Here is a 19,740-nt window from a genome sequence, read left to right on the forward strand (position 1 = left end):
GCGCCCACGCGACAACGATCAGTGAAAGGAGGCGGGTGCCTCTCGTTTACCTCCCCATGCTGTCTGCGCTTCGCTCGGTCACAGTGAACTTTGGCAAAGCGCTCTGTGGATGCTGGCAGGAGTCGCTTTTTTTCTCGGGCGCTGCTGGCACGCGCTGTGGATGCGAAACAAACAACAGCAAGGTACAATGACGCACCACAAATTAACACTTACGCATTTCACACTGTTTTATTTTTAGTCTTGCGTGGTTTTACGTTGGTACGATAAACAAGACAAGCCGCTGTTGTAAATAACCTGATCATTTTGCTTTATCATGTTATCGCATTCTTGTTTGGTGACATACCGGGTATTCAGTTTGAGCAAAATTACGCCAGACACGACACTTGATGGTAATAATTTAAAACGAAACTCAAAATACCATAAGGGATTTGAGAAAGAAACGATGTTTCTCTTGCAGGTGACTGTTTGATGATGAATCCGGACGCTACTGGGAAAGACAGTCGTGTTTAAAAATCCAACGCGAACTTATGTGTGACGTACCGTGGATTTTCAGTGTCTAAAACATTCTGTAATGAAATATGAAAGCGAGGAGGAATTCCACATACCCCCTTAGTATGGGATAAACTCACGTGCCATAGGAAATGACAGAGCTGGGAAAATGCCAGTTTAGCTCTACATAAAGTTTGGAGTTGTCAAAACCATTTATGTGGCGAGATGCGACGGAATATACCTGAACAAGACATCATGGCAGAACTTTATGAGAAGAGATAATCATTGTTTGGGTAAATTGAGAGGGGACAGAGGCTATGGTGAACTCATCCCCAGCAGTCGCTGCTCACGCAGAGGGTGAAGAGATCGAGGTGCTAGAGAGCACTGATGTCCTTCCTGTAGCTCCAGAAGATGTAAGTGACCATGATTTATGTTGTTGAAAAGCAGAAAAGAAAAGAGATGAATTTTAGAGTCGATTTATCTTTTTCTCAACTATATCTCCTTTCTTCTACCTCTTTCTCTATCTTACACAAATGCTTCACTCAGCAATGGAAGTGTCTTTTTGACAAGGTAGGATTACTGCTCTTGTTCTTGACTGTGTCTGTTTGGGTTTGGTGTTGTGCAAATCTGTACATGTAAAAACCTTGCTTGTTTACTAATATGATGATAATAACTGATAAAATGGTTCTATACAAAATATACGAACAAAAGACAAAGGGTTAAATCATGGAAAGTGATACAGATTTTCAGTTAGTGGTCATCCAATATTAGCCTATATATTATAGCATCATTATGTTATTTACATAATACAATTAAATGAAAGCACAAGTGGATTGGGAAATTTGAGAATTGAAGAATCAAATCTCTTTCAGTTTGTGAGTTTGTATCACCAGCATTATTCAGGTTTTGCATTTCAGTTTGATTCTGAATGACTGGAAGTGGAACTTGCTGAATCTCAGTTTAAAGGAATTAAATACAGTGCACTTTAAATGCCCAGATGACGCTCTTAATTGTGTAATGTTAGACACTTAATGAATTTAACTCTATCTCAGCTTTCCTCACTTGGCAGAGGGGGGTGGGTGCTTGGCTATCAGACCACGATGTTGGGGGACAGAATAGCCTTATAAAAATCGTATATTATTGCGTTTACTGTGTTGTTTGGGACACAGTGTAAGGTCTATAATGTACTATGAATCGTCAGCAAGAATTGCAATTTAAAAGGCATTCTGTTAATTTATGAAAACTTCACAAACTTTGTACACAAACGGAACTAAAAAAAAAAATTATACAACATTTACTCAAAATTCACAAATATGAACATAAATTGTGTTGTCAAGATGGCCAGTAGACTTTGGAGCTGACAAAGGAAGGAAATAGACACTTCTGTTAAATGGTGAAGTAGACATGGTTATTGGCTGATGCTAATAATCTCAATGTATTGGTCTGTGACTAGTCTCAGGGGAAGATGTGATTTAAATACACATACACTATCATGGTTACAATTCTTAGTCTGGTCCACTCAGAATCCAGCATTAGGAGGGGTTAGTAAGTGGTTGCAGGGAGACAAGAGAGCCGGGTGACAGACGGAGAGCGCACCCCCCTCCGCCCTTTCTTTCCCTTGCTCTCAGGCTTTCTTGCTGTCTCTGCACCTGCCTAACCTTGACCCCCCACACATACTCCCCAGGGATAAAGATATGAAGGATGAAGGGGGCCCAAATGCAGAAGAGAGAGATGGATATCAATATAAAGGGAAAGAGAAATTTTAGGGTTAAGAGGGAGCCAGACATGGGAACAGGAGCTGTAAGGGTGCCGAAGGCTCGTGGCACACCCCCTCCGTCCCTGCTAGATTTGACAGGGGAGGGAGGGGACTGCCACACAAGTGGGCCTCTCACTCTGCTCCATTTATATAGCCAACACTTTGAGTCCCTCAAGTAGCCTGCTGTTTGAGGTTTAGTCCAGTTTTGGGGTCACTGCAAGGCTGTAAATTGTGTATTGTGGGATCTAAAGGCCAGCAACACGCTTCACAGACTGCAGATGTAACAGTCTAATGAAAAAGAGGAGGTGGAGCTGGGTTGTTTAATGACACAATGTTAGAGTTCAAACAAACTATATAATTCACACATACATATTCATATGCTTAAACCTGAATACTGATGAAAAGCTGTTAGCATCAGATGATTGCATTCTTACCCTGTGGTGCAAATGACAGCAAATGGCTTGTTTGTTTTTGACAACTTATTAGATGATTGTATTCAAAAAAACGAATCCGTAAACATGGAAAGCTGTTAAATCACTCATTGCAGATAGATAACAATTCTTTTACAATAACAGTATGCTAACTTCTCTCCCCAGTAAATTTAAGTTTCATGACTGCAAACCAGTAAATACAGTAATTCAGTTAACAGACATATTTTGTTTCTCAACTCACTCACAATACTAATTATTTTAGCTTTTTTTTTCTCCATAAATTACGGTCTGACTTAGTTAATTATCTTTTTTTACGCACAATTTTTTTTTTTAAATGTGAGGAAAAATTGACAACAGTCTACTGAATTATTAAAAACAAAAATAAAGCATACCCGAGGTGGTAATGCTGTTGCCAGTTTTATCTATTTTTGTTCCCCCATGAAAATAGTTCCAAATGCTTGCCAAAGCAGAAATAACCATTGTGTGTCTCTGAGCAACATGCAGAAGATGGTGTTTTGTTCCTAAATAATAATAATAATTCCTGAATAAAGCAGTGTTTTTGCACAAATCATTTGAGAGAATTAATGCACAAAACACAATTATTTGTAATCCACAGCTGTAACAGTGTTACCTGATAATAAGAAAAAATCACTGAAAAATCTCCACCAATAACAAGACTGACAGCCTGTCCAGATCCCTGAAAACACGGACACATAGCATCATACAAACGTTAAAAAGGCCTAGTGCTGTTGGACGGTTATATCAAAACTCTTGGATTACCTCTAAATCTGTTAAAATCATAAACTGTAACTTATCGAACAATAGTAATTAACAGCAGAACCCTTAAGTGATTACTTGCGGTTGATATTTGTTGTGTAACTTCACAGGAGATGCTGTTGCACTGTTATAATTCTGCTGCTATTTACCATAAACTGGGTTTTAGATATGACCTTTGTGCTAGAATTTATTTCATTGTTTGGATTTGTTGCAGCTCACGAGGTTCTTAGAATTAATACGGTGGATAGAATTAGCATTAATGATTTCAGTGGGTACCTAACTGTAATACTCCAAACATAAATCCAATACATACTGTAGATACATTCCACATATATTTAGCTTTACAATGTCCAAAGTCACTTAAAACAACTGCTGAAAATTTAAAACACAAGCAACTTCAAGCCCCATAAAACACAAGCAACTTCATTTAAAATGGATCATGAACTGAGAAATCAAGAAAGACCTTTGATCTTTTGATATATATATAAGGTTATTTTGCTATACATTCTGTAAGTTTCAGAACTCAAAATTTTCTTGTTAGTCTAAAAACAGCTTATATTGAAGCCAATCTGCCAAAATCACAGGTTTTGGAATGTGCCACTTTATGATGTAATAGTATGGCTAAGAACCGCCTCCACAGAAGAAGATTAACGCCTACTTTCTACATCAATGTCTATGACCAGAAAGGTAATAAAAACATCATCAAAGTTGATGTACAACGCTGCTGACGTGTTTTCTGGTGCGCCCAATAGCGTTTGTAGGACTACTTTGATGATGTTTTTATTACCTTTCTGGACATGGATAGTATACCGTACCTACATTTTTTAATGGAAGGACAGAAAGCTCTCTGACTAAATCTAAAATATCTTAAACTGTGTTCCAAAGATGAACGGAACACAGATGACGATCTTGGAGGTGAAAATATAGTTGTTTCCCCAGTAAACGCAGTACACAAAGCTGGCGTGCAGCGCTCAGATTTATTCAGTGAAATCGTAGCCTTTTGAAGTTTAATTATTAAATTAATCGATATACGTAGCTAGATATTCTTGTCTTTCCTCCCCTTCTTATAATTTAGACTTTTTGTACCATTTTAGAGTTTTCATGGCCTTAAATGTAAATAATTTAGCTGAAGACGGAAATTAAAGTGTGTCACCTCAGGTAATTAAAAGTTGTATACACACTTATGGTCTTCATCCTCACTTGGACACTTGAGCCAAATACAGGACATACGTCATATAAGTAGTCAAGTGATCAAGTGTATATGGACAAGGCAGATGTTTACATTAGAGTGCTACTACTCTGAAATTAAAATGGGGAGCGGCTGTAAAGTAGTGACCTCACCTGGTTGGAGATAGTAGCCTATTAATATCATAAAACTGAAAGCAATCTTTATGCGACTTGTTTTTCAAATGTTTTAAAATGTATCATCCATGTCTAATATGATCCATTGGATGGGCTGCCAGTTGCCCATCCCTGTTCTAAATTATAAGAAGTATATTTAAAATGTACTTCTATTTAACAAGGGACATTTAAAATCTCTGGTATTTTGAAGAGGCAGCCCATTAGTGTGCCGTTGCTCACCACCTGCTCCTTATCGCTCATTCTACAAGCTGAGAGAGGTTTTGTCTATGAAAGGACGAAAGGAATAAAAAAAAGAAAGCGACAGAGAAGGGGGCCGTGTGCATATACGCAATCCTGTATGTCCCAGTGGCCAATTAACGCATAACAATCACATACATTGTGTGTGTCCCTGAGCTCTTTGTGTTTCTTGACATTCAGGGATGAAAGTTTGCCAAATATCTCTATATGTGGCCTTGTTTCTGTTTTCAGGCACAAGCAGCGAGTCATTGTCCAATATCTCTTGTTTAATTTTCAGTGTACTTTCCTTGTCTCTCCCTCGCTCTGTATTCTTTCTTCACAGCCCACTCTTTCTCTGACACTTTACTTCTAAGAGTGATAATAAGAGGGAATCTCCAACTTTCAAAGCGTGCAAAAATCCTGAAGTGTTTGAAAAAAAAAAAAAAATAGACAGTTGCTAAAAATATCAGTTCAGTAGGACTCTGGTGCTTGGAAGTGGGGAGCAAGTTAACAACCAGTGCAGATGTCTTCTTTGAACTGTGTAAAACGGTTGTCAAAAAGCATGGTGAATGTGTGGATACACAGAACTGCTCTGGTTAGGGACGAGTCCAAGTACCTGACAATGGGGGGGGGGGGGTGTTGGGGTTCTGAGAAGGGGGAATGTGGTGCACAATTTCTACAGAGGTGAACGCGGAGAGTAATTTCTACCGGGAGGAACATGATTTTTCTCGGCAGAAAGAATGTTGTTTCTGCCGAGGGGAGACCAACATCCCCCTCCACAACCCCGAATGTGGGGGCCCGTTTGAATTTATCCAAGTGATGTCCTGCAGAGTTTAGCTCCAATCCTAATTAATAAATCACACCTGAAACAGGTAACAATGGTTTTACTAGGCAGAGTTTGTTTTAAGCCCCCCTGTATCACTGTGTCACTGTATCACTATGTGATTTCTGTGCGATTTCGTCAAGGAACCAACTCTGTACGAGTAGATCGCATGCGATGTAAAGCCAAAGCTCGCTATTATGCGCATATTATGCGCTCACTGTAAGGTCCGATCGTCGAGTTGCGATTTGACTGCTTACACTATACGTGGGGAATCAACACGTATGACCCCTCAGAACCCGGATGTTTGTGGCCGTTTCAGAATAAAGATGCTTTCCCTGGATAAGTCATTTAGTGTAAAACATGTTGAAGATTTATTAAATGTGACCCTGTACCACAAAACCAAGTAGCACAGATTATATTTGTAACTAGCCACAATACATTGTATGAGTCAAAATTATATATTTTTTTCTTTTATGCCATAAATCATTAGACTGTTAAGTAAAGATCATGTTCCATGAAGATATTTTGTACATTTCCTACCATAAATATATAAAAACTTAATTTTTGATTAGTAATATGCATTACTAAGGACTTCAATTAGACAATTTAAAAGGCAATTTTCTCAATATTTAAATGGTTTGCCAGATTTTCAAATAGTTGTATCTCAACCAAATATTGTCATATCCAAACAAACCATACATCAATGGAAAGATTATTTATTCAGCTAAATCTCAATTTTGAAAAATTTACCCGTATGACTGGTTTTGTGGTCCAGGGTCACAAAGTATAAGCTGTTTCCTCTAAACAGCTGTTTATTCAGCTTAGCATTAGCCATAATTCTTCTTTGGCTAAAGGTAGCAGACTTTCTGTCTAGTGACTTTGTACTTGGTATATTAGAAACTTCCAGGCAGGTGTGTTGAGGCAAGTTGGAGCACAACTCTGCAAGACACAGTCCCATCCAGGACCACTGGAGATTGCATAGTTGTGTCCTTGATTTGACGCTTTTTTTAATACTGAATAAAGTTTATATGTTTATATAACATTTGTCTAGATAAACTGATAGATGGATAGATTTATACTGTCTACTATATAATAAAGGCACTATGTAATTTCATTCAATTTTAAGTTTAAATATTTAAACACATAGATTTTATTTTTTTATTTTGTCAACAATAACACCTGAACATATGAATCCTTCCTCTTTGTTCAAATTCCAACCTGTTTCAGATCTGGGCAAAAAATTAGATTTTTTCCGGCAGTGTAAACACAGCTGGAGTGAATTGTGCCATCCTTCGGTCTAGAGTCCAGAATAAAAGGAGGAGAATGATAGAAGAAACAGAGAGACTGGGCATAAGGATGTCAATGGCTACATGTTTGACAGCTGTGTGTCCAAAATAAAGAAGCTTGATTGCGTTCATGCTCTACTGTTCTTGTCACTTTGGCTGAAAATTGAGCTCACAGCCCACCTGCTGTCTGCCCAACACACAGCTATCTCTCTCATACTCACATATACACAGTATGTGATCAGCATCTGCTCATATGTGGGGGTGGTGACAGTATAGTGGTCAGAGATGAAAGTTTCATGTTAAATCTCAGGTAGGGGAAACACATGAGTCACTGAGACTTCTCATAAGTGAGTCCTTCAGTTAAACACCCTATGTTCCTCCTGGAAAGCAGTCCCTACAGTTAGTGTAGTGTCCTTTTGATAAAAAAAAATAAAATAAAAATAAAAGCAGACTGAAGACAGTGGAAGTAAAAGAGTCATGTGTGCCTTAATGTCCTGTCAGAAAAACACATATAATCTCAAATTCAGTTAATTAAATTTAAGTTATTTGGTAAGCTTAACTTAAATGTACACATTTATGATGTGATGAACCACAAGTGTGTTGCAGAACATGGTATTTCTTTATTACACTGCATGCAACAAAACATACAGCATGACGTGTGTAGTCTGATTAATTAGCAAATTATTCGTGTTGGTTCTGACAATGAAAAACTCACAATATTAGCAGTTATTGGTTTGAATCCATCTCATGAATCCTCTGACTAACTTTTAATAGCTTTTAAATTAACATACTGTGTGACTCACTGCATTACAAGTTCCATATCACTGCATAATTACTATAACGTAACCACTGGGCTGATCTAACTTGCTGTGTTATAAAGAACCCAACAATATATTGGAAAAGTTCATTTATTTCAGTAATTCAAATTGTGAAAATCGTGTATTAAATAAATTCAATGCACACAGACTGAAGTAGTTTTGACAACATTTTTTGTGAATTGTTGGCCTGCTGGAAATGTTCATTTACTGTACATGTACTCAGTACTTGGTAGGGGCTCATTTTGCTTTAATTACTGCCTCAATTTCTCCGTGGCATGGAGGTGATCAGTTTGTGGCACTGCTGAGTTGGTATAAAAGCCCAGGTTTCTTTGACAGTGGCCTTCAGCTCATCTGCATTTTTGTTCTCTTGTTTCTTATTTTCCTCTTGACAATACCACATAGATTCTCTTCTATGGGGTTCAGGTCTGGTGAGTTTGCTGGCCAGTCAAGCACACTATCACCATTGTCAGTTAACCAACTTTTGGTGCTTTTGGCAGTATGGGCAGGTGCCAAATCCTGCTGGAAAGTGACATTAGCATCTTCAAAAAGCTGGTCAGGAGAAGGAAGCATGAACTGCTCAAAAAATTTTTGTTAAATGGGTGCAGTGACTTTAGTTTTCAAAAAACACAATGGACTAACACCAGCATATGACATTGCACCCCAAATTATCACAGACTGTGAAAACTTAACACTGGACTTCAAGCAACTTGTGGTATTGTGGCAACTTGAGCTTCTCCAACCTTTCTCCAGACTCTGGTACCTTGGTTTCCAAATGAAATACAAAACTTGCTTTCATCTGAAAAGAAGACTTTGGACCACTGGGCACCGTCCAGTTCTTCTTCTCCTTTGCCTCAGGACTCAGGTAAGACACCTCTGGCATTATACATGGTTCAGGAGTGGCTTAATAAGAGGAATATGACAACTGTAGCCAAATTCCTTGACACATCTGTATGCCTTGACACCAGCCTCAGTCCATTCCTTGTTAAGTTCACTCAAATTCTTGAATCGATTTTGCTTGACAATTCTCATAAGACTGCGGTTCTCTTGGTTGATTGTGCGTCTTTTTCTTCCACACTTTTCCTTCCACTCAACTTTCTGTTAACATGCTTAGATACAGCACTCTGTGAACAGCCAGCTTCTTTGGCAATCAATGTTTGTGGCTTACCCTCCTTGTGAAGGGTCACAATGATTGTCTTCTGGACTACTGTCAGATAAGCAGTCTTCCCCATGATTGTGTAGCCTAGTGAACCAAACTGAGAGACCATTCTGAAGGCTCAGGAAACTTTTGCAGGTGTTTTGAGTTGATTAGCATCTCATCATCTAATTTGTTAAGATAGCAAAATTGGTGTGTTTTTGTTGAATGTGAGCCAAAATCATCACAGTTAAAAGAACCAAAGACTTAAACTACTTCAGTCTGTGTGCATTTAATTTATTTAATATACAAGTTTCACAATTTGAGTTGAATTAATGAAATGAACTTTTTTCACGACATTCTAATTTATTGAAAAGCACCTGTATGGTAACCCATACTCGGAATTGGTGCTCTGCATTTAACCCATCCAAGGGCACACACAACAGTGAGTAGGGAACACACCATGAGAACACACACCCAAAGGAGTGGGCAGCTATATTCAGCAACCGGGGAGCAACTGGGGGTTCATTGCCTTGCTCAAAGGCACTTCAGCCATGGGTATTGAGGGTGGAAGAGTGCTGTTAATTCACTTCCCCGTGCTCTACATTAAACCCATCCAAAGTGCACATACACAACAGAGAACACACACACACACTGTGAAGTTAATTAAATGTACACCACCGTTCATAAGTTTTAAATTTACACTTCTATTCTAATCCTGTGAAACAGTCCGCGGTGTTGTGTGACATGCGAGCCGTGACTGTAGGTTTCACTATAGTAGTTTCAGGGTGTTTGAAAGGTGATACTCAGATTTCAGTGCTTCTACATGTAGTTGATGTGATCAGACACTGAAGCATTTCAAATTTTTAAGATTAAAACGCTACTATTGTCACAGCTAAAGTTTCAGCCACGGAGGATTTTCTGTGCATCTTACAGTATAGCTTAGATTTATTACCTGTCAGCATGTGTCTGCATACATGTGAAAATGAAACTTTTATACACTGCAGACACATTCCAGCATGTCAAAACATATTGCCTTTTTCAAGAAATGTCTTGTTTAACAGGTTTAATGTTGATAAAAGCTTACCAACCATTTCTTCTTATTATTATTATTATTTTGGGTTCACTTGAAGCCCGCTTATTGTCATTTAATCTAACTCCATTGGCAGACTGGTTCATTCCTGAGATATAAAGTATTTTCATGTACTCAATATATAATAAAATTTTGTTACTTTAGAACTTGATTTCCTCGCCAGATCCAAGTTTCAGGTGCAGACAAAGATTTTATGATTTCTAATCATTTTAATGTTTTTATTCCCTGTGGTTTAGCACTACATGAAGTTGGTAGATGAAGGTGGTGGCTTCAATATAGAAGTGGCAGCACCAGCCTACTTCAAGGCCGCTAGCAACAAACTTTTAATGATGATATCAGGAGTCTTAATGAAACCTGACTTCCATTTTTTAGCAGAACTAATGTGAACTGATATGATCTGCATCACCTACTCACTATAAAGCGAGCAACAAATCCCAGAATACTTCAGGGAAATAATCTGTGTCCCTGAAAAGTGCACAGTTAACTTGCTTTGGATGATCATGTCAACCAAAGTAAAATGTACTACATATCCGTTTTTATGCTGGAGATTAAAGTCATTATTCTTACAGTGTTTCTGAAGTGTGTTAGTCTTTTTATAGCTGGAGGAACTGTCAATCCTTTATTGATTTAGAGCTTTGTTATGCATGAATTCTGCAGTTATGCATCCTTCATATATTTGCGGTCAAATGTTTGTTTCAGGCCTCTAAATCCATTAGCTTTTCATTTGACTTCATGAGGCAGCAGCTGCCTTGTCGTGTTGTGTGTGCATGTGCCTGAGGTATGTGTACATAAATTTCAATAGGTATGATTTTATGATTTTATTTTTTTAACCTCTATAAGTATCTTCCCTCTCAAAATCTTAAGTGTCTATCTCTAAGCATGGGTGTCCCGCCTGTGTTTATGCTTAATTACAAGCCAGTAATCCTGATTTATGACTTAATTAGAAGACTTCAGTCTTTAGAGTGTGTAGTGTGGAGCCTTTCTGTCGTCATACAAATTAAGGATTTGAAGATTTGAAACACTGTGGTGAGCCGCAGTTTATAAGATTGTTTTTGGTTCTGGGGTTATTTGGTATCTTCATATACACTGATGTTGATGAACAACAGTTTTTATTAGCTTGGGTTGTGTGTACCCGAGGCCCTGTCCAAACAAGCAAAGCTTTTTCTATATGGTTTGGCCATTCGTCCACACGCAAACGCAGTGGCAGGTTACTAAAACCTATTTTTGAAAATGCCTGCCAGGGTGAAGTTTTTCAAAAACTCTGGTTGCAGTGTTTTCGTGCAGATAGGGAAACCGGCGTTTTTGGCTTTGGCGTTGGAGCCAGCGCTGTTATCTCCGCCTACTGGAAACTTTTTCAGGCTTTTGATTGGCCAACATGGATTTACGGTTGAGATTACATCGCCACCTGTTGGTTTGGCATGGTCTTGACAGTGCTTCTTGGCCTGCGTTTGCGTTTTCATGTGGACAGAGATTTTTTTTTTTTTTAAATGGAAGAAGGAAAAACTCAGTGTACGTGTGGACATGGCCTGAAACATTGAGTAGGAATACCCTCCTGATCTGATATGAAGATCACTTCCTTGTTTGTTCCTCATTACAAAAACAGACCTGTTTGTCCCTGTTTTGTACCCTGTAGGATTGCAGTAAAACTATATAGTTGTGCAAATTCTGAGGAAAATTTTTGTTCCAAAAAAGGATGTTAGGTTGTGCAAAATTGGTCAGTTCAAGTGTTTTGGGAGGTCAGCAGAGCATTATATTATGGTGGCTATGATGTTCAGACAGTGCATGTAAATTTGAAAATCTCTTTTGTGTTTGGAAGCTTTCTTGCAATAAGCAGTTTTCTGTTCAATTACAGTTTGTATGCCCCATATATAAATGATTTACCTATAACTTTGGGCACTTTTTTCCCATTGTAATTGTCAAGTATTTTCATATTCCTTTTCTACTTTTTTTATCTTGAATTATGTTTTATGTTTATTGTGTATTAAGTAATTTTATGATAGAAATTAACATTTTTTTCTAATAAAATGGCTGACTTGTCCTGCCAGGGCTAATTTTATAACTAGAATTTTATATAACATACACATAATTAAATTATATTTTAGTACTCTTGAAATAATTTTAAGGGGACATTGGATGCCCATCTTCCAAAAGTTGGTATGATTCTTTATGGTCTTCATGGAAAGTCTATTGTGTACTTTGGTTAAAATTTCTCAATAAACAACACCCTTTTTACCTTTTCAAAAACAGCTCCGTTTACAATGATATTAGTCTTTAATATGCTCCCACTAAGCCAAATAATCAGCTATGCTAATGATATCCAGATTTACCTAGCCTAATCACAAAATGACTACAGCCTCATTGACTCCCTTTGCCAATGCATTGATGAAATTAACAGTTAGATGTGCCAGAACTTTCTTTAGTTAAAAAGGAAAAAAACTGAAGTGCCTCTGAAGTCAGGAATCTTGGTGTGATTCTGGAGATTGAACTTAGTTTCAATAGTCATGTCAAAGCAGTAACTAAATCAGCTAACTGTCATCTAAAAAACATTGCAAGAGTTCAATGTTTCCAGTCAGGACCTGGAGAAACTTGTTCATGCCTTTATCACAAGCAGGGCGGACTATTGTAATGGTCTCCTCACCTGCCTTCCCAAGAAGACCATTAGACAGCCGCAGCTCACCCAGAACCGTGCTGCTATGATTCTGACTAGAACCAGAAAAACTGAGCATATCAGACCAGTCCTCAGGTCCTTACACTGGCTTCCAGTTAGAATTAGGATTGATTTTAAAGTACTTTTACTCATTTATAAATCACTCAATAACCTAGGACCGAAATACATTGCAGATATGCTCACTGAATATAAACCTAACAGACCACGAGTGAAATGCCAAGGGGAATCTGCTTTTAGTTATTATGCTGCCCACAGTTAGAATCAGCTTCCAGAAGAGATCAGATGTTATAAAACATTAGCCATTTTTAAATCTAGACACAAAACTCATCTGTTTAGCTGTGCATTTATTGAATGAGCACTGTGCGATGTCTTAAATTCATTTTAAATACATTTTTAATCATTTTAAAAGATTATAAATGCCTTTTTTTATTTTATTTTATGTAAAGCACTTTGAATTACCATTATTTACGAAATGTGCTATATAAATAAACTTGCGTTACCTTGCCTTGCCTTTAACAAACACCTTTATAAAACTTCTACAAAGGCAACCAAGTCTATGCTAATATGGCAGTGTTCGTCAACTGTCTTGGGAGGGGCCTGGGCACTTTGCCAAGAATCTGTGAACGGCTTGATCTGAGAAAGTGCTTATGATTTGTGGGGATTAAAAAAATGCATTGGGTGGATTTTTATCATTTTAGAGTGGTTATGTACACACACTGCCAACACACATTGAAGTTCACCATGTAAACCTTAACACCATGTAAAAAGTGAATTTTGCATCTGATGTGCGCTTTAACAGAATGACATCTTGATTGGAAAATGACACATTAATGATATAGTCTGTCTATTTCAGCTCTCTATTTATATTATAATAGTTAAATTAATATAATAATTATTTAATAATTAATTAATAATATTTTTTGATGGTTTTGCAAAGGGAGGTCTGGGACAAGGCTATACTATAAGCTTGAATAAAACAACCAAACAACAGAAAAAAAAGGAAGAAAAAGACACATATTAGGTAGGGAGATCGAACAATAAAGAGAGAATCTCAAAAATATGGATTAAAAAAATTAATCAAGGGAGAGAAAGAGAGAGAGAGAGAGAGAGAGAGAGACTAAAAGTAAAAAAAAGAAAGGCAGAATAAAAGAGAAGGACTGACCTCTGGGGATTACAGCAATAGGATTATGGCACAGATAGAGAATGGAGAGTGATCTCTGCTCCCACGACCTCCACATGGCAGCTTGCTGGATGACTGAAGCAGAAAGCAGGAACACAAGTGAGCCAATAACAATCAAATGCCCTTTGGCCTTAACAGAACTGAACAATTTCTTCAAAAGAGAGCTTTTTTCTCTTTATTGCAGAGCTTTTTTTAACAGTCTGGAGGCTTATAGGAATGACAATAACATGAAGGGCCAATGATGGGTTCTTTTGGGCCCCAGATGGCAACCTTGAAAATGTCTCAGACAGTGACCTCCTGGTCCCATGGCCCTCTACAACATAACTCCCTCTGCTGAATATAGAGATGAATCCGAGCCCCCTGTGAGTCACTGCTGGGCTGGTCCCCCTCTATTAGAGACCATAAATCTCTATGAAGAAAGACACTGATTCTTTTTAGGCTGAACTTAAGGTCAACTCAGGGTGGGCTGAAGAAAAAAAAAGAGTGAATGAAGATCAAGACAGTGAAAAACTGTTGCCCTTTTCTTTTACTTACTGATATGAGTGCCTTTTGTCAGGGTTTATGGTGAGTGATTGCAGTATTGAGAATGAATGGTGCAATCAATTACATTTTCACTTAAGTTTGTAGAATAGCTTTAAAAACAGGGGCGGCCTAAACTGCTACTTCCCCCAGTATGGCAAGCCGTTTTGACGTTTATTCCTTCTCATGATATGAATTCTTGATATCAACAATTCAGTGTTCACTGGTTAAAATATACTGTATAACTATAAAATAACTATAAATCTTTGTCTCCAAACCTGCTACAATTGATAGAGAATGTTGCATACTTCATTTAAATATTATGTTTTAAGCAAAAGCATTTATGTTTATGTTTTGTCAGAAGAGTTAGTGTATCAGTGCAGTGTCATAACGTAGCATTGAAATGGAAAACGGGCATGATCAAGAGGTTCAATTATCATTCATCTTGTTCAGTGTAGGCCCAGTATTTCAAAAACTGGACAACATAGTATATAAAAATAATACACGTTATTTTCATTACAGTGTGTATCATTTCATATTTTACACACCCATTTGGTCCCATTGGTCAAGAAAATCAGAGCTGAATTAGGCAGAGAGTACAAATACAATAGTTTGGCTCATCATATGAGAATGTGTCAGTGTACATAATAATACAGCAATATTTAAGGTAAAAAAAAAAAAAATAGCATTGCATTATAACACACCCGCCTTTAATCAAGGAGAAACGCCAGCAAGAATTTGGGCATGCGGCATCACGACTCTTTCTGTATTATTATTATTATGTAAATGGAACAATAAATGAAAAAAAAATTATTTAAAAAAAATGTCCTGCAAAAATATCAAACTTTTTTGATGCATTATTATCTAACACTTACAAAAAAAAATTATTTTTTCATTTTGGTTGCATATTTTATTTTATGCATTTGAATAAAGTGTAAAAAAAATTGATAGCTAAATTAATGTCTTGTTAATTTTTTCTTTTAATTATACAAAGGACCTGGTGGCCAATAAAAAAATAAATAGGATGAAACTACTTTTTTAAACATTTTTTAAAAATCTTACATAATATTATTTTCATGTTTCATTGACTAAACAAATTAAATAAAGGAGAAGCCATTTCTATGAGTGGATGTTCCTCTGCCATGTTTGGCCAGTGCTGATGCTAAAACGAGGATTGTGGGAAAATAAGATCTCATTAATATTCATGAACTCAATACTAGTGGTCAACCAATATTGTTTTTTTGACAGCCGATGGCGATGCCAATATCCTGTAAAGCAGAGTGGCCGAAGGCCGATATAATTTTATTTAATATTTAAGAAATTTATAATCATTTGAAAATGGATTAAAAAATAAATGTGTAAAATAAACATGCTTATAATTTAAATGACAAAGTATTTTCACAAATAAACAAATATTTAATAAAAATATAATTAAAAAGGAAGTAAACACTGTAACCAAAAGGGCACCCATTATTCTGGAAAGTTTGTGTGCATTTGGAATCACATTATTTTATTTTATTTTTTCAAAGAAAGCCATGGTAACACTAATTTTACATACAGCACACAGTGAAAATTACATGAATATGAAATTGGGAAAAAGCATGAAGAACAGCATAATTTGAAATCACGAGTTTAAAGTTTGTCAATTGCATATCTCCAGTGAAGCTGAACTAATACTAGTGCTAATACTAGCACTTTTCCTTTTCTTGTCTTTTCATTAAAAAAAAAAAAAAAACCTGGCTATGCGTTCTATACTAGACTAACTGAGACTTGTCATGGCACTTGTATACTGTTGTTGTTCTCTTGTTGACCTGACTGCTTCTATTGTTCTCATTTGTTAGTTGCATTGGATAAAAGCGTCTGCTAAATGATTAAATGTAAATGAACTCTCCTCCTGTCTGTATTCAATTCTCACAGACCAGCCGTCATGCAGATAACATGCGATCATGCTGGATAAAAATGCACACTTAAGATCTCACAGCTGGATTCGATTAAATTTGCAAGTTTTTTATAATCAGATGTTCATTATTCATTCAAAGATGTTAAAATTATATAAATGCGTATTTGCTGAATGCTGATGGCAAATGAGAAAGTAACATAATAATTGCCTTTTTATTACTAACAATATAAAAGCAATACATTTTTGTATACATTTTTATTTATTTTTTTGCAAGCTCTATCTGATTATTAGACAGACTTCTGTCTGTGGACAGGACTGTTAACGACGACAGCAAACAAGTGGGAGAATATGAGCGCTGTGTGTTCAAGCGCTGCCGATTTTAGTGCTGTCAAAATAAAGGTCCTGTCTCGAACACATCGGCCAGACAGATAAACTTATGATAGTATGACCAAACATGCCATTTTGGATTTCATGGATTTCTATATTGCCTAAAATATCCAGGTTTTGGCTTTGGTTTGCTATTTTCATACTTAATAAAGGTAAGGTAAGGTATCTTTATATCATACCCGCAGGAAAATTTGTTTTGCAGATAAAAGAAGAATTCTGTCACCCAAAATAAAAACATAGAAAACATAAAACAGGCGCACCATGACACATACACATCCTCTGTCCAAATTAACTATCAAATAATAAAACATCTATCTTGACTTCCGGTGGCGCTGCACGTTTGGTGACACAGACTCATGCTGCTGCTGACATTCTTAAAAGTGTTGAGAGGACAAGATATTTATTTGTTTGTTTGTTTGTTTTTTAAGCTTAGTCGGTTTTTAAGTCATCTGAATGGCGATATAAATATGGCTCTTTACTGGGTTGTTTATCGCGCACCTGACATCAGTCTGTTATTCGCACACAATGGCGTCCAGGAGGAGCACGACCAAACAATATCATACACAAGAAAGGATTTGCTTCTGTACCGTTCAGTTGATAACAATTTGCCTGTGAACCTTTCGGATTGTCTGAAAGTAAGGAGTGTGGAAAGCAAACGGAGCCGGAAAAGAAGTCATGGAGGTGGTGTCAGACAGCTTCTTCATCTACGAGGATGCAGACCTGAGCAACGTTAGATCTTTACAACAGAAGATAGAAGAACTACGCATCAAAGCTTGCTTTGAGTACCAGGAAGCAAGTCTTCTGGTGTTTACTGAAACCTGGCTTCAACCTGAGATGCCTAGCTCATTGATAGAGGTACAAGATTTTCTCTTATTTGAAAACAATAGACTGACTCGTTCACCAGTCAAGAACCGTTTGCATTGGTTTTCAACCGCTTCAGAGACTCAGCGCGTGCGGCAGAGAACTGAACGACTCATTCAAACTGATTCATGAACCAATTCACTCGTTTGCCAACTGGTTTGATCAAGCTTTTGAACAGAATTGACACAAAAGAATGAATCATTCGTGAGTCATTGCCCAGAGAAAAGTAGACGGCGACTCAAGTAAGAGTAAAAGTACCCATCTTTACATATACTCAGAAAAGTATTAGTTACCCCAAAAAATTACTCAAGTAAATGTAACGAAGTAAATGTAACTCGTTACTACCCACCTCTGGCTATTACTGTATGATCACGGCAGTCAAAGTGAGCGCGTCTATATGAATAGAGAGAGTGGATTATTTACTTTTATGCCACATTTGTGTTATTACCATTTTTATAAGTGGCCATCAGCACATCAGCACTTATTTGCATCGGAATTCATTGTAAATGCTGCATTTCTAGCAATCTCAGGATTTTCTGTAATTGGCAAACAAAGTTAAATCTTTTTTTATTTTTCTTATTATTCTTATTTTTCTTACTCAAATTATTCTTATTGTATTTTTCTAGTGCTCAAATAAATCACTTATATTATGTCTACGTTTCTATCTAGTGTTTTATAATTGAAAAAAACTATGCAGTGGTATGTTTACTGACTAAATAGTTTGTAGAAGCCTTCAGTACTATTGGGAAATATATTTTCATATCTACTCCTAGCAAGCTTATTGGCCGATAGGAAGAAGGTAGTTCTGGGTCCTTATCTTTTTTTGATATTACTGTAATATTGGCAATATACATAGTCCCCGGAAGACTTGAGTGTTCAAAGGATGCATTAAATACTCTCTGTAATAGTTTATTAATCCTGCCCTTCAAAAACCTTAAAAAAACTCAACGGGCCATCAGCTCCAGGGCATTTGCCCGACTGGAGAGATGAAATGGCTGTATACATTTCTAACAATGTAATGGGTCCCTCCAGTAAGTTAGCCTTATCTTCAGTTAGTTGTGGTATATTCTGGCTATTTAGAAAGTAACAATCCTTTAATTTATCACAGTCAGTCTCAGAACTATACAGTTCCTCATAAAATTGTCTAAAACACTCATTAATGTACTTATTATCCATGTCGCTGACCATTATCATCCTTAACTGCCGAAATAAAGAATTTAGGGGGGGCATTGTTTGCCAGCCTCGCCAAGAATTTGTTTGGTTTATTGCCAAATTCAAATAGTTTTTGTTGTGCAAATAACATATCCTTCTCAGCTTTCCTTGTTATTAAGTCACTTAACCTGTCCCTGGATGTCTTTAATTTCTTAAGGACTTTGTCTGATTTTGATGAATAATATTCTTCTTCCAGTCTTTTAATTTTTATTTCAAGGTCGTTTTGTAGTATTAATCGTTCCTTCTTTTTACAGCTTGTATATGAGATTATGACTCCTCTCATATAGGCTTTATAAGCATCCCATACAATTCTAGGGTCAGCATCCTCTATATCACTGATATTTAGATACAAATCTGTCTGTTCTTCTAATAGTTTAATAAAAATTGTCATCAAAAAGTAATAGCCTGTTTAACTTCCAATGTATAATTTGTTTTAGTGGTCTGGGTGGTTGCATCTCTAAACTAACAGGAGCATGATCAGAAATGGCAATAACTCCTATACCTGACTTCCACACTAAATGGGCCAGATGCTTTGAGAAAAATAAATAATCAATATGGGACATTGATGAATGAGGTAAGGAGTGAAATGTAAAACTTTGTGTTGAGGGGTTCAATTGCCTCCAAATATCTAACAGGCCGATTTCCTCTAGTGTGTTATTAAGCGATCTTGCGCTTTTAGACTGAGTGTTCTGAGCTGGGCTCCTGTCTAAAAAAGGACAAAGAGAGCAATTAAAATCACCTCCTATCAAAATGTTTGAGGAGTCCATTTTAACAAGCCGGTCATCATCGTCTACGTTAGAAATACAGATGCTACCCAGCAATATAATTTC

At 36.9% G+C, this 19,740-nt stretch overlaps 1 protein-coding gene across 3 annotated transcripts in view; it reads left to right on the top strand.

The window, feature by feature from the left end:
* rhbdl3 (rhomboid, veinlet-like 3 (Drosophila)) overlaps window positions 1-19,740 on the top strand; it is a 71,004-nt gene continuing 51,264 nt past the window's right edge. The window contains exons 1-3 of one of the 3 annotated variants that reach the window (XM_026263081.1): window positions 1-182; window positions 458-902; window positions 1,036-1,059. In XM_026263081.1, the coding sequence (XP_026118866.1) occupies window positions 807-902; window positions 1,036-1,059 (120 nt within the window). In that variant the 5' untranslated portion in view covers window positions 1-182; window positions 458-806. The remainder of the gene's footprint in view (window positions 183-457; window positions 903-1,035; window positions 1,060-19,740) is intronic. The other 2 variants (XM_026263082.1, XM_026263085.1) reach the window with 2 other exon arrangements.

This window comes from Carassius auratus, chromosome 6 (assembly GCF_003368295.1).
Source record: "Carassius auratus strain Wakin chromosome 6, ASM336829v1, whole genome shotgun sequence".
Lineage (NCBI taxonomy): Eukaryota > Metazoa > Chordata > Actinopteri > Cypriniformes > Cyprinidae > Carassius > Carassius auratus.